Source organism: Centruroides vittatus, unplaced genomic scaffold (assembly GCF_030686945.1).
Source record: "Centruroides vittatus isolate TY-2023 unplaced genomic scaffold, ASM3068694v2 scaffold_861, whole genome shotgun sequence".
NCBI lineage: Eukaryota > Metazoa > Arthropoda > Arachnida > Scorpiones > Buthidae > Centruroides > Centruroides vittatus.
This window is the reverse complement of record NW_027122718.1, coordinates 5,715,321-5,731,127: the sequence shown is the minus strand read 5'-3', so window position 1 is coordinate 5,731,127 and position 15,807 is coordinate 5,715,321. Positions and strand designations below refer to the sequence as shown.

The following is a 15,807-nucleotide window of genomic DNA, read 5'->3' as shown; positions in this document are numbered from 1 at the left end:
TTGTTCGTCAAAAGATGATTGTGTGTGCTTCTTTTGTCACTATCCTCAACACAAGTTCAAAGGTTACTTTGAAACTTAACAATATAAATTTAGAGTCTCTCTTAAAGCTTTCGTAGCAGTGACATCGAAGAAATATTCCCTATGTTAATGGCGTTTGGTGTACTTCGAATTCCACACGATTTTATTCTTTTGCGATGGTGAAAACAGAAAGCATCCATGCTGAAAAAGTAAAAAGGGGCAACGATTGAAACAATTAATTAACCAAAATCTGTACACTCGAGTATAAGTTGCGATGCAGAGATACTTCGTATTTTGCGATCCATTGTCTAAAGAAATCGACATTTCATATTGATATGGTTAAAAATTAAAATATGAAGTGGAGGAAAGGGTGGAAATAATCATTCAGATTATTTCACCACCTTAGAGTAGATGAATGTTTCGACGAGTAAAAAAATTAATGAAAAAAAAAACAAATCAGTATTGACCGTTAACAAAGGTTTCACAGTATTTGAGTAATGAACTGCTCAAACACACTGAGTGATGGAAAAGGATTTTAGAGAGTAATTCAGTAACTGCAGTCGTGGCCGAGTGGTTAAGGCGACGGACTAGAAATCCGTTGGGATTTTCCCGCACAGGTTCGAATCCTGTCGACTGCGTAATTTGTCGAATTATTTTTTTGTATTCATCTCGGTATTTTATCGTAGTTCAGCGAAGAACGACCGTTAATTATTTATTGTAATGGATTTCGCTGATGTTATTTCATTTTTTTCCTTTTACAATGTTACTATTGTAAGTTCGCCGACTTCTAGGGGGAATCGTTAATCCCTCGACGGGATGGTCTAGGGTCGTTCGCGTGTGGGTGTGATGGATGAGACATAGATGACAAGTATCTCACAAAAACCCGTTTATTCAAACATGAAACAACTTACACTAGGCACAAAGTTCTTTACACAATTGAATGTTCGAACGTTCAAGTGTTGAGGGTGTTTCCTAACGTCGCTCGAAGATAGGCCCGGGGCAGCGGCAGGTGACTCGTAGGCTGATATCGGCGGACTTCTCGATGGACACACGTTGTCGCACACGTCTTGTGTCTTCTGAAGCCTCTCGGAGAGTCCTATGTCGTGTTCTTCAAAATCGGCCTTCTCAATCTCCGTTTTCTCCCCTTTATCCACCTGATTGGTTCTACGTCCCTCTTTCCCGCTCCCCGATTGGTCCCACGTCTGTTCCTAAGCGAAAAACGACCCCTGTTCGAGTCACGAGAAAGATCCGCTTCGAAGAATCCACTTGACACCATTCGTTAACTCTGGATGGAAAGTGTTGATGGAACTTTGGAACTCGCGCTCATATTTTCCCTATTGTTGTCTAGTCTGTGAAGTTTTATAATTTTAACGACCCGAGCGATGTTCCTTTTTATCATTAACCTTTCCCATTTTCAAAATTTCTATGTTCTAATTATTTGTATACGAGCACCTTGTCAAAGGTCCATCTATACTGGAGGACGCTCGTTTACAATTATTGCGTTCTGTTTTACATCAATAGCATTTTTTCTCCTCGCGGTTTCATATGACTAGCACAACTAATTCGATCTTTGATCGGTTTTTAACAATGGAGGTTTTTTTCACTAGTTTCGTTTCGTTTTAACAATTTTCTGATATAAATGATTAATGTCAACCCGTTTTGGGACCTCATACTATTATGCCCACTCAACGTAAATAAATTAATGGTAAAACAGATTGATCGGAGGTAATAGTTCGAAAACTCGTTTCATTTGTATTTTCAACTGGCGTAACCCTACTTATGGGAATGATTTGAGTTTTGGATCCCAAGAGGCTTCAGGAGTAAAATTTAAACTAAAAACATTCGTCTTATTTTAACAACAAATCTAAAATTACATTTTATTAATTAATAATTCAATATCAATCATTTCACTTTTTATTATAAATTTAAAAAATGAATGCTCGGTTATCAATCGCTTACTTATATAATACGTAACTGTGGTTTTCAACAATTATCGATGACTTTTTCTTAATAATTTAACAGCTTATTTTTATTTTCATAATTATTATTAGTGTTTTCTATTGTTCTATCTGTGTTCGAATACTAGAGACTTGTGCCCGGCGTTGCTCGGGTTTTTGAGTAAGTGTGGGATTGAGAGGGAGTGATAAAAACAATGGTCCTAGTATCTAAAATGTTCATTTATTGACCTGAATATTTATAATAATGAAACTAAAAAAAAAACTTTCTCGGGCTTGCGGGATCATTCTTGTCCCTTTGATTATCCAAATTTCGCAAATGCATTACTGATGCTCGAACCTATTGCTCTAAGATTTAGGTTATCAAGTGGTAGTCCAGCTGGTTCCAGAATTTAAAAACTTTACCTGGTACATTTGGCAACGCATTTGTTTTTACATGCCAATATTGCTCTCTCGTATATTCATTTGTGGTTTATGTATTAAGTGTTATCCGGATCTTCAGTGAATTTACCATCACCGAGATGCAAAACTTGTTTAGCAAAATTCTTTGGCTCTCAAAAACAACAACAATGAGCATTTATTTGTTACTTTTGCCAACAGATGGCGCGACATTTAAAGGCGTATAAGCTATACTATCTCAATATTTTAGGGTAATATATAGCTTAGGGTCGATTTCAGGGCCTAAGTAATACTTATACAAACTTTGGTCCAGATCGATTTAAGAATAAAGATTTGCATAAAGGATAAACCAACAAACCAATAAGAATTGATTTTTTATATATATATTGTTATATTGTTCTTCGTCGTTCTCACTGTAGCCTACTTCTTGATCAGATATTTCTTTGCAATTCACCAGATCCCGTTTGAAATGCACATATGTTTGTCTGAAGGAAATCTGAAAACGTTTTACATGCAGTACTGCAAAAGACATCAGAAATTAGCAGCCACATCACAGGAAACATCATCCAAAACTGATGAATAAATTAAAAAGGTCACCTTTAGCTATAGGCGAAACTGCAATTTTTCGTTTTACTGAAAATCTCAACTGGAGTTATTAAATTATGCAAATACTTACTCAACTGAAAAGTTTTGGATTACAATCTTCAAAAACTCAATCGTAATCTAATAATACCGATATATAAAAACAAAGAATATAAATTTGAAAAAAAAACCTCTTATAAAAGATTTTAAAGTTAAATAAACAAACACAAAATGATTCATTCTTATCAATATGCTTACAAACAAGGTTTCTCCACGGGTAGCCAAATTTACTGGAATAATAAAAAAATACAGAATTTTTTAACTATCACTCAGGTAAATCAATTATATCACACCTGCATGGAAAATAAAGTACGGAATATATGTCTGGGAAACTACATCCAACTATGCAATTAATAAACTTCAAGTGGTTGAAAACAATTTTATCAGAGCTATCTATAATTTACAATTTAGAGACTCGGTATCCGAATACTACCAAGTTAATAAGATTGATTAAAAATACGAAATTTGTATATAAAGAAAATTTATAAAGCAAAGATAACAGATACCTTGGGGAAACAATAAAAAAAAATGTAGTGAATCAATGCGCAACTTTCGAAGAGTTTACGGTTATTCTCTTCCGGCCATTAAACAGTGGAAAAAACATGACCAATATTCCAAATGATAACACATTGGAACGATTTGAGCAATAAAGCTAAGAGCGCATTAACGTACAAAACTTTCAAAAATAATATCAAGAATTGGTTAATCCCATAGTGTCGTCCATCAACATACAATTAAATAAGATTGTATATTGTATCCTTCCTTTTTTCTTTGCTTTGGTTTTTCTTTAAATTTGTTTGTAAGCACTTGAAAAAGATCAACTGGCCGCATTGTCTTTATTTAATAAATTAAATAAATGAATCATAAATAAAAAATATATTGCCGATATGTTGATCATGATGTATCGAATTCGGTTCAATCGGATCATTTGTTTGCTTCGCTCTCAACACTTTGTATTTGCATCAACAGTCGGTACGGCAACACTACATAAACTACGGTTGCAATTTCGTTTTACGAAATTTCTGAAAAGCACGTTACCTTCAACTATTATATATCAATTCGAATCTACCGAAAGCAACCGGTCAATCGTTTCCTCTTCCATGCTTTCGGTAGATTCGAATCCAACATTACCCAGGAAAAATCGCTGATGTTTGAAAAAGTTTCCCATGATACTAAAACTTCTCTAGCTCGAACGGTATACAAATAAAAGAAATAAAAAAAAAAGGAAAATATGCACCAGGTGAGAATTGAATTCACGACCTTCAGATTACGAGACCTGCTGTGTTACTGATGTCTATAACACACCGTTCAACGATTCGTTATCCTCATAGTATTTGCTGTATTCACAATCAGCGAAACGTCTTTACAGTTCCTGTCAATCGTTGGTAAAACAGTTGTAACTACCCAGAAACATCGACAATGTAAGAGATTATGACAAGAAGACAGAAAATGAGTGATGTAACGAATAGTACATTCGGCCTCAGGCCGAATACCGAATATTCGACCAGGAGCATGGCCAAACTATTCGGCTTGATTAACGCACGTACGAAAATTGGCGCGCAAACCGCATTATGGCAAGGATCGCGCACCCTGCTCTCTATTGGCCCGCTGTCACTATGATTTTTTCTTCCAGTATGTCTAAATTACTTAAATTAATTAATTAAATTATAATTATTAAAGTTAATATGAGATGGAGCCTAACGTCTACCTCTAGTTCCAAATTGGTTTATAATTTATGTAATAGCCGTAAATAGCCCGATATGACTCGGCAGTTGTTGGTATTTAGATGTAAGTTATAACTTATAAGTTATTTTATTAATATTTGCAATCGATCATTTTAACTCTTTAATTAAACACTAAAATTTTGTTTTTACTACGTATTTGTAGACTGAATAGTACCCTAAGGATATACTTTAGTGGGGACATATGGTTTAGTTTCTCCCCAGTTGTGGAACAGTTCAAATATATTATTGGGGGGTTTCTATTTGTGAAGTTTTGTGATATTTTGTTGCTATTGTTTTTGTCAATATTTTTAAAATTAACATGATTTCAAATGTTATCTTTTGTATATAATGAGAAATGCTCATTCATTATTAAAATATCGTAAAAAATATTAAAATATACGCGAATACAAATATAACATATTAAACTAAACAATAACATTAATACCCGATACATTCTAACCTACACGTCATCAATGCCATAAGATATCGGGCTAGATAAAGGCTATAATATTATTTAATTACGAAATAATTAATACTAGAGTTAGATGCTATTTCTTATTAACTTTAATAATTATAATTTAACGTTCAGCATTAATAAAAGTTACCAAAATGATTAATTTACTGTGTTTTTGTTATTTGTTACTCCTGTTTTTAGGTATTCGGTATTCGGCCGAATAGCGAAAAATAGACAGAATAGGCCGAATACCGAGTAGTAACCGAATATTCGTTACATCACTACAGAAAATTTATTTTTTATTAAATTAACTGATATTTTTGAAATGAGACAGATAATTAAAATACTATATACTGTATCTATAAAAATGATACAAGGTAGGAGGCGCATAATGAGGCCTTCTACTTTATATCACTTTTGTAGATTTACCTGTATATTAATTTTAATTAACTATTATTTAAAGGCAAGTAGTTAAATCATTATCCTTGTATATCGTTTCACAGTTGTTTTAATAAAAACTAAATTTTTTGCCTTGTCATCATCCCTTACATTGTCGCTCACCAATGGTCGAGTGGCTAAAACCACTAAATTCGCGCTTCGGCAACGACCTTATCACACGGTCTTCCGGGTTTCTTCACCTACAGTAAATAGCATCCAGTTTCTCATAGAAAATGCTCTCGGAAGGCATCCCTCTTGGCAGATCTCTCATGTGTTACGTTGCCTTATTATGCCTTCATTCCAATCCAATCCCATACATTGTCAATGATTTGTTAATAATTTCACAGAAAATAAATTTAATAAACCCCCTATTTTGAATATTACACAATATGATTCTAGATAAATATTGTATTAGGCAATTTTATTAAATTGTAAATATTTGTATCCTAAAAATTTTTATTTTAAATGTTACGATTACAACACAACAATTAAATAATTTGTTTCTTTTTTATTATTTTAAACAATATCGAATCAATAAGCCATAGTTAATTACAGATTAAAATAAGTTTTATTAAGGTAAATAAAAGTTTAATAAAAATATTATAAAAATATATTCATAAATAATATATTTAAAATGAATGTTTCTCTTTATAGATGCGTTATTTTATTTACAATTTGCTTTTTCTTGATTTTTTTCTTATGATTATGGAAATTCACTCGAATAATAAATTTGCAATTTGTGTAAATAAGACACTTTCTTTAAAAATAAAAGAACTAAATAAGGTAAGAAAGATTACTTCATCTATATATATAAATGAAAACGTTTGTTGTTTGTTTGTTTGTTCGCTATACACTCCTAGGCCGTTCGACCAGTTGCTACGAAACTTGGCAGTTACGTTTATATACCCCTAACTTAAATAATTATGTACATCCCACCCAAAAATATCTATTGGATTTCTGTAAATTACTCCCTTTTACTAATATCTTTTTCAGGATTTAAGATGCAGAGACACGTTTGAAATATTAAAATATTTAATTACTGGGAACATGTCAGAATATAAATCAGATAATTATATTTCTCGTATTATTCTTCTTAAAAGAGAAATTAACAGTATCATACGAAAAACAAAAAATTGCAAAGACTTCAAAAAATTAATTGCAGAAATTTCAAATTGTACATTTTGGAAAAATTACACAAACCGTAAGTACAAAAACTCTGTGTTTTTTAAATAAATGAAGTACAGTACCTTTGCCTTGTCGAAATAGTTTAATAACATGGCTCACAGATTTGTAAAATTCTACAGCGTGTATCGTTATTTTAATTTTTATTTTAAAACTTTACATTCTTACAATTAACGTATGTAAATTTTGTATCATTGTATTATTTAAATTTAAGTAATGTTCTACTATTAAGAAACTAATCGGTAAGTTTTTTTTATTCGTTATATTGTATATTTGTTTTATTAATATTTGGCATTCTATTTACAAAACGTCTCGGGTGGCCAATAATAAGTATGAAAGAAATATTTTCTTTCAAATTCATTATCAAAAATAAGCCATTTCACTTGAAATCCTTGTTGTTTTTTTTATTTTTTAAGGATTTATCGTGCATTTTCTAAAAATGCTGCTTGTATTTGCCTATTTTCATGCTGTATAATCGTTAGGATAAGAGAGTAGTGTTTAAATTACTTAACCTTAAATTAATTAAGAGGCTAGTCAATTTGTATGGCGTTTTATTCATACAAAACGAATTGTAATAAGGGTGAAAGTCTTCAGTCTTATTATAAAAACTCTACGCTGATGGAGAATTCTCCGTTTTCTCTATAAAGAGCCAGCATTTTGTACAAAATGGCTAAATTTATAAAAATCTTGAAACATATTTATATATTACAGTAGATATAATTTTGAAAATTAAACATTTATACATATACGCACATATATATAGCATTTTCTTATATACATATTGTAGTTATTGTCTAATTCTAAACCATTAGGTTTGAGTATTTCATCCAGCAATTCAAATATCCAAAGGTTGATGCTAATTTCTAATTTGCAGACACGCCAGAACTGCATAAAACTTTATACAAAATACTATTAGAAAATATGTTAAATATTATATCTTTCTCATTATATAATATATTAATTCTATTTCTATTTATTTCACAACTGTGTTATAAACAATACGCTATAGTATATATATATATAACGTTGAATATTGTGAAACTTTTATACTGTTCGATTTATATACATATTGTATAGAATTAAAGATTAAATACTTACGGGATAGAAAGTACCCAATAATAAATCTATATAATGTTCATTAAAAAACTATTTTAATAAAAATTTTAGCTTTTGTATATTAATAATTATGGTTTTGTTTTCTAGATTGCAAAAATAAGCCAACAAATTCAAATTCAAACAAATCCTATACGAAGAAGAATAGATTTACATTTAAGGATAAAAATGTTTCTTCTAATGAAATATCCATATCTAAAAACGTTAAAACTATTATGAGACAAAACAAAGTTATTTTTAAAGTAAATACAGTTAACTCTAAAATAACTAGTGATACGGATACGAATTTGACAAAAATAATTGATTATAACATAAGACATACTTTAGTAACATCAAATGAAAGCATTGAAAATGTAACTGCTCCTATTCATCCATTTATAACTATTTATCCGAGTTCAACGTCAACATCTAAAGGAATGGATTACATTTGGTGGATAACGTTTCTTTTTTTCATAAACTTTTTAATTTTAATTGGTGTAATGGTCTCAGCTTTCCTCATCCCTGAATTGAAGGAATTTGATATTAAAATAGGTCCTTTCTTCCTGAGATAAATACCGATTCATTCCTACAAATATTAATTTAATGTTTATCGATATTATTATTTGTTAATAGTTAATATTGTGGCAAGAGAAGAAGTTTAAAAAATAAAATTCTTGTTTTAAAGTCTTTATAAAGAAATTTTCGATTTTTAAAAAAATCTTAAATAGAATAAAAATATATGTTCAGTTAATGTAACCGTGAAATTATTTCCAAAATTAAAATTATACACGGAAAAATTTGGCTGTAATAATGCTTAAACTTTTATATTATCGAATAATTTATTTTGGGGTAAGTCATATTATACAAAATGAATGAAAGAGAAACTTATACAAGTACATTTTCTGAATACGGACTAAATATATTCTTAAAATATAAAATAAGTAATGAGAAGTTAAGAACGAAATTGTATTTAATAGATACAAATTAATACACTTATCCGTCTGATCATTATTAATCCTTTTTAAATGTATAATGTCGTGTATAGTATAATAATTATGATGAAAATTAAACGAAGAAAAGTAAAGAACATAATGAAAATGGCGTCGGGCGACGAAAGTCGAACACAAAGCGGCCGCAGGGTGAACTCAAGGTCCTAGAATATAAGGTTAGCTCATAGAGAAGAAACGCTTCTCATTGGTTGCTTATTTGACGTCATTCCTAGTCGAAAACGAAATATCTTACTATGTCCTTATGGTAAAAACATTACCGATCAGAGGCTCGTAGCTTTAATTACACGCTAATATTTCATTAATTACGATTTATATTTTATTAAATGTAAATAAAAATGGATTATAAATAAGAAAAATCCGGAATATTGAGCAAATCTTCGTAATTTTTACGTGTAAAGTTGAAATTAAAATGCATTTTTCTAATTTGTAAATGAAATCAATTTTATCTATTTTATGATATTATAACAATAATAGTTTCTTAAAAGATTAATTTTGGTAAATCCTACGTAGGTGATTTATATATAAATGAATTAATTTAATTTATATCATCAAACGACTTCTTTTTTAAAACTAAAAATTATATTGGTCTATTTTTTAATTTTTAATATTCATGTACCAAAAACGATATTATTTACTCATACATATACAAAAATAACTTTATAAAAAGAACAATTTTTTATGTTATAAACATATTATTGATATCAATATATACAAATTAAGTGTTATGTAAAAACAATTAAATCAGGTACAAAATTTTTTTAATATTTTAAATATTTTTTTTTTTTTTGTATTTTCTCACAATCCATCCTGCTAAATATTGTAATCCATCATTTTTTAATTCTACATTTTCCTGAGATATCTCACATAAATCATCATCATTTACATTGCATAAATTTTCAGATATTCCTTGTTCTTTAGAACTAGACATATCTGAAACTTCTTGCAGTAAATCTGCCTCTTCAAACATTTCATTTATTAAATAATTTTCAACTATCTGATCTTCTGTGTTTAATTTATTTTGCAATATTCCTGGTGATTTGCCTAAAATTATCATTCTTACTCTATATATTACTTCGAGTGGACTAGGATGATCATATAAACCACCTCTAGTTTGAATCTGTGAAAATAGGTTTTCTAAAGAATCCTGATTTACTTTACATGTTAAGATATAATGGTATTTAGGAAATTTTGAACTAAGGTCGAAAAATAAATCTTTGATAGATTTAATAGATATAAGCATTCCTTTTTGAAATGTTTGAAGTGATTGTTTAGATACACATCTCATACTTTCAATTATTCTGTAAGTATTATCAAGTATATTATTTTGTTCAGTTATGTTAATGCCATAAGCACATTTGGAGGGATAATCAATTTTGTAATGAAAATTGGATGTTGAACTATTCATAACATCAAACCATGCATTAACTGATGATATAAATTCATAAGCTGCTAAGGCATTTTCAGTTTTAATATATCTTTTAATAGCAATAGCTGTAGAGTTAGAAAATAGTATATATTATTTCCATTAGATGGATGTATAAATTTAGTATTGAATATATTTATCCCTAATTCCTTCCATAATCCTATATTTTGTCCACCACAGTCACTAACAACAGCAACAACAGTATATCCTGCATCAAAAAGTTTTGAAATAACAGTAAATAACAGTTTTTTTTTTCATTTTAACATCAAAATCCAAGTAAACTGGTTGTTTCCATGATGCAAATAGTCCTCTTGCCATCATTACTAAAACTTGATTATTGGGTCCAATAAATTTATCCTCTCACTTTATCATATTCATATATATACTCTTTACCTGAAATATCAGTAAAATGTTAAAACAGAAAATTTAAATAATTATTGAATTATGTGGTTTTATCAATATGAGTACACAGGGCCGGATTATCGAATAGGCAAAGTAGGCAAATGTCTAGGGCCCGTAACTCGGAGGGGCCCGGCTCCATTAGTCATTGCCTAAAAAAAAAAAAAAAAAAGAAAGGTCAACAGCCATCCGTGCGTCAAAAGTAATCTCTCCCACGAGATATCTCGCACCATCTACATATATTTCTAGGGCCGCCTCTCATAGTAATACTGATGTATGGTTTTGATTCATTTTCTAAATTTAAACTTATACGTCGCGACATCGCATATTCGATGTAGCGTTCGAGTTGCTCGAGTGCGAAGTTATTACAATTCAATAGTGTTTTATAAAACAGTTAAAAAGGGTGACACCACGATATCTGCACCGGGTGTCACCCATGCTAGCTACGCTAATGTCACATTATATAAGATTTGTTTAGAAGCAAGTTATTTAAATGGGGCCCCAATTTAAATTTTGTCTAGGGCCCGCTAGAGGCTTAATCCGGCGCTGTGAGTACAGTATATACAGTATCTAGCTTCATCTCATCAAACTGAAGAACTGTAAGTTTTCCTCTTTTGAAAGTTCAAAGCCTTTAATTTTCATGATGTTTATAACATCATTTAATATGCCTTGACAAAGATTTATTTTTGAAGCCCATCGTCGAAGTGTCGAAACTGCAGGTAACGGGATATTCATTTGATTTCTTAAGTATAAATATGATCTTATGCTTAAATATCTCAAAGTAAATGCCAAATTCATATCTTCTTTCTTCCATTTAATTTTCTTTTTTCTCTCCAGCAGATTATATATTTGTGTTTCTGTAAAGGTACCTTTCAATATTGATATAACAAAATCTTTTTTATTTTTTTTCAATTTTTCATGTTCTTTTTGAATGATGACAGTTTTACTTTTCAACAATTTCAGATTTCTTTGGATTGCTTGCATTCTTATCTCAATATGTTTAATCTTCATTTTTAAAATAGAATTTTCATGTTTAAATTTAAAATTAAGATCTTCTAAAGTTTTACAATTGTTACATTTGTTAAGAGATTCTTCTGGTTTATCCTGTTTATTTACATCTAAAAGTTTTTCTATCAGGTTTTTTCTTCTTTTTTTTTAATAAACGATTCTTTCTTTCATTTGACTGCTTAATATTTTCATTTTCTATATTTCCTAAATTTACTGTCGGTAAAGAAGTTTTCTTTAGTTTAGGTCTTGCCAATAAACCTAATAATTCGGCTTTTAAATTTCTCTCAAAATCATTTTCTGTGAAATGATCAGAGCAAACATGACAAGAATCAGGATTAAATTTATCTTTTCTTTTACAATTATGGATCCATTTTCTCCTTATTATTGGATCTTTAAGAAATGTAAAATAACTAACTTTCCTGTTTAATAACTTTGTTTTACAATAGCTTTTATTACAAGTTGCAACAGCACATGTTGCTCTTGGCATCTAAAAAAAATAATAATAAAATTTAGGTATTTTTTTATTTTTCCAAATAAGTCTAATCAAGATATAATATTCTGAAGTGGTAAAAAGTAGTATTAACATTTCTTACATAAAAATTATTATACGAATAAATAACACTACAATAAATTTATACTAAATATATAAAACATTTTTATATTTTGCATTTTCTAAGCATTTTACGTAAATATGCATATTTTAAAAAGTTATATTAATTAATAATAAACAATATTTCTTTTTTACACCTCGAATTATCTTAAAAGTGTCACCACCCTGTTACGGGGCCAGCTTATTATTTGTAGTCGTCGTTTCATCGTGCAGATACTATTTTTATACATGCAGAAAACTATTCTTAGTATTTTTAAGTATTTTAGTAATAAATATATTTTATCCGTAACCATATTCTGTAATTTCTACAGAACGAAGAGTAAAGACAACAACAGATTATCAAACGGTTCTAGGAACACATTTGTTACTTCCGTACAATTTTTATCGACATAATTATGTTTAATAATAGTAATAACGATAGATATATTTACCTTCGAAGATTATGAGTCTAAAAACGCTGAACAAAGTAACAAAAATAGTGAAATTCCAAAATTTTCTTCCCTCGCTTACTGTGGTGAAGCAGTCGCTCGACCACGGATCGACTAGGGATGACGTATATCCGGAATCTGGCAGGAAGTGGCTAAATCGGCTGTATGAGCTAACCTTATATTCTAGGACCTTGGGGTGAACTACTGATGTACTACAGCCTACCAAATTCCAAAGTATCCAGTTTTCTGGTAATTATGGATTTCTGGAATTTGGATAATTGGTCCGTTACTGTACTTCGATTGAATTTTAAAATTTAATCTGCATCATACCTTATTGACCTTACTAACTCACTGACATTAAAACGCTCGGTTAATGTTACCTATAGTTCCAAAATGACGGCTCGTCTCCGATTCCAGCAAATAGAAGAAAGGAAACAGTGGAGACGCACGTTCTAACCTAACCTAACGTAACCTATTCTAATAAATTACCATAATTATTACCAACAAAATTATTAGAATAGGTTAGGTTAGAACGTGCATCCCCACTGTTTCCTTTCTTCTGTTTGCTGGAATCAGAAACGAGCCGCCATTTTGGAACCATAGGCAACATTAACCAAACGCTCTACCAGTGATCAACTGGGAACACTGGTAGTTGGCTGTGGATTCGTGCCTCGCAAACGGGCTGGCCACGTGTAGTTTTCCGAGCTTTCTTCACGTTAATAACACGCAAATAAAGACCAACTTCCCATAAAAGATCTCCCTGAAGGCATTCTTCCTCGGCAGAATTCCCCCGTGGAGCGTTGCCATATACGAATAATAACAATCCATCTATTGAACTTCAGCTTCTCATTCTACAATACCAAAATTGGATGTAAATCTTCCACAAATGCTTAGTGGTTTCTAGAATATGTTAAGGCTGACTGTGCAACTTTTGAGTGGGCGATTTCGATCTAAATACAGTTAACTCTCGTATAACGCGACAGTTACGTTCCACAAAAATGTCGCATGTCGCATTATGTGAGACTCACGTAACATATAACAAAACACGAATTACATAACAAAAACAAGCTTATTAAAATTCGTAAAATAAAGAATTGTAGGCCTATATAATCACCTTCCGAAACAACATTTCGCCGATATTCTTTATTTGACAATGGCCAAATGTTTTCGTCATTTGAAACTTTTTGGACACTTCGAATTCTGCTGGTTTAGTTTGCGACAAGTCGATTACAATGGACTGCTCGGTACTGAGTGCTTTGTTGCAATTGTTTCGTAGTTCGTTATATGGTGCTAAACAAATTTCCAATTGTTTTTGAATAAGATAAACGGATGATTTTAATATGAAATCTTACATGGAAATCGTGTTGTACAAGTTGTGAACCGCATTATTTCGAAACCGCTTTATACAAGGTTTACCTGAACTTTGGTTAATTGAACTAAAGTAATCGTTACACGATGAATCGAATATCCATTGTTTCGGTTGAAGAGATGAAATAAATTATTAAGCTTTCAGATCGTAAAAAGATCTATTTAAAACACATCTTACCCTAACGATCTTTTAGATATGCGTTTTATAATACGTATTTAATTTCAAGTCAAGCATATTATTATAACATTTTATTAAATTTAAATTTAATCATAACATCATAAACAATTGAAATTTATTTATAAAAGAAAATATTAATCTTAATTCAAATAACATTGAATTCGAATGTTTGCAAAATTTTCATTTCTTTCCTGTTATAGCTCGATAACACGCAGTTGAAAAATCATAAAGTTCCAGTTGATAATCTGATAAAGTATTTCGAACTTTCTCAAGCTGAAAATAAATCAATTTTCATTAAAAATCATAAACATTTAACATAATGATATTTAAAAAGTATATATATTTATATTTACGACTTACATTTCCGTCTCTTCTTAAGCAATGCGTTATCTTAAAATCATAAAGATTTGATTCTAGTATAAAATTTTATATTTCAGTTATTAATAAAGATAAAATATAATTAATACCTCTCTAGTAATTAACTCGCTTTTCTCGCAAAGATAAAATTTTATTAAAAATATTTCGCTCTCTTCTCTGTGATTTTCTTCTATGCAATCCAATAATTGTGTAAAAGCCTATTAGAAGAAAAATGTTACATTAACTCTTGCTTAAAACCTAATGACACGCGACCCCCATCGACCTTTAATAGCATCGATCCTCCTAATAACAAACTTTCATATAAAATTCGTGTTTTTCTGCACTCATTATTCGATAGTTTGGAATATTTTTTGCCGGTTTTATCGACTTACATCTCTAGCATAAATATAAAACCGTCGATATACTAAAATACTATACACGTAAATTCATATTACTTACTATTAAAGTATAATACTATGAGAGGGATTGTTCGCCAAGTATCATTTGTATGTTTTGATATAGGTAAAATAATTTTAATGATAATGAAAATTATTTACAGTTGCGATTAATTTTTTTTATATTTATTTCAATATATTAATCTTTATAAGAGCTTTAAAATTAAATGAATAAATTCGAAATCTTACGTATGCAGGCTTTGCAGAAAGTTCGTTTCTTAAACATTCGGTAAAATCTTTCATTTCATTGTAGGATAAAGCTAAAAATTTTATTGTTAATAATTTAGTTTAAAATGATTTACATAAGAAATTATGTTTAAAATAATAATAATAACTTACCACAACTATTGGGATTTAACGTAAAAAAAGAACATTCGAATAAAGAAATTATAGAGAAAAATGTGAACAATCCAAATGTATTCATGTTCATTTAATCTTATATACGAGGTTTTTAATGTCGCTTACAATTATTATGACTCTATAAAATGATATTTCCTTCCAGAGAATTCATATCAAATATGGGAAGGAAATCGACCTATAAATTATTTAATTCTCTAATTACTTCCATAGAGTAATCTTATCATATTCGTTAATTGGAGAATAATTAAAGAGCTTAAAGATATTTCCAGATATTTTCCGTATTTCTTGTATTATAAAAGGAAATGTT

General features: G+C 29.9%; 1 protein-coding gene and 1 non-coding gene across 2 annotated transcripts; one reads left to right on the top strand and one right to left on the bottom strand.

The window, feature by feature from the left end:
• The first annotated feature begins 574 nt into the window (after positions 1–574).
• Positions 575–656, top strand: TRNAS-AGA (transfer RNA serine (anticodon AGA)). Its single transcript has one exon. It is a non-coding gene; the product is annotated as a tRNA-Ser (tRNA).
• Positions 657–14,452: 13,796 nt separating this feature from the next.
• LOC136990126 (uncharacterized) lies at positions 14,453–15,619 on the bottom strand. Its single transcript, XM_067288499.1, has 5 exons — positions 15,480–15,619; positions 15,330–15,400; positions 14,796–14,903; positions 14,689–14,718; positions 14,453–14,601 (listed from the first exon to the last, which is right to left on the bottom strand). The coding sequence occupies exons 1-5, from the start codon at positions 15,568–15,570 to the stop codon at positions 14,509–14,511; spliced, it is 393 nt and encodes a 130-aa protein (XP_067144600.1). The 5' UTR covers positions 15,571–15,619; the 3' UTR covers positions 14,453–14,508.
• Positions 15,620–15,807: the final 188 nt, after the last annotated feature.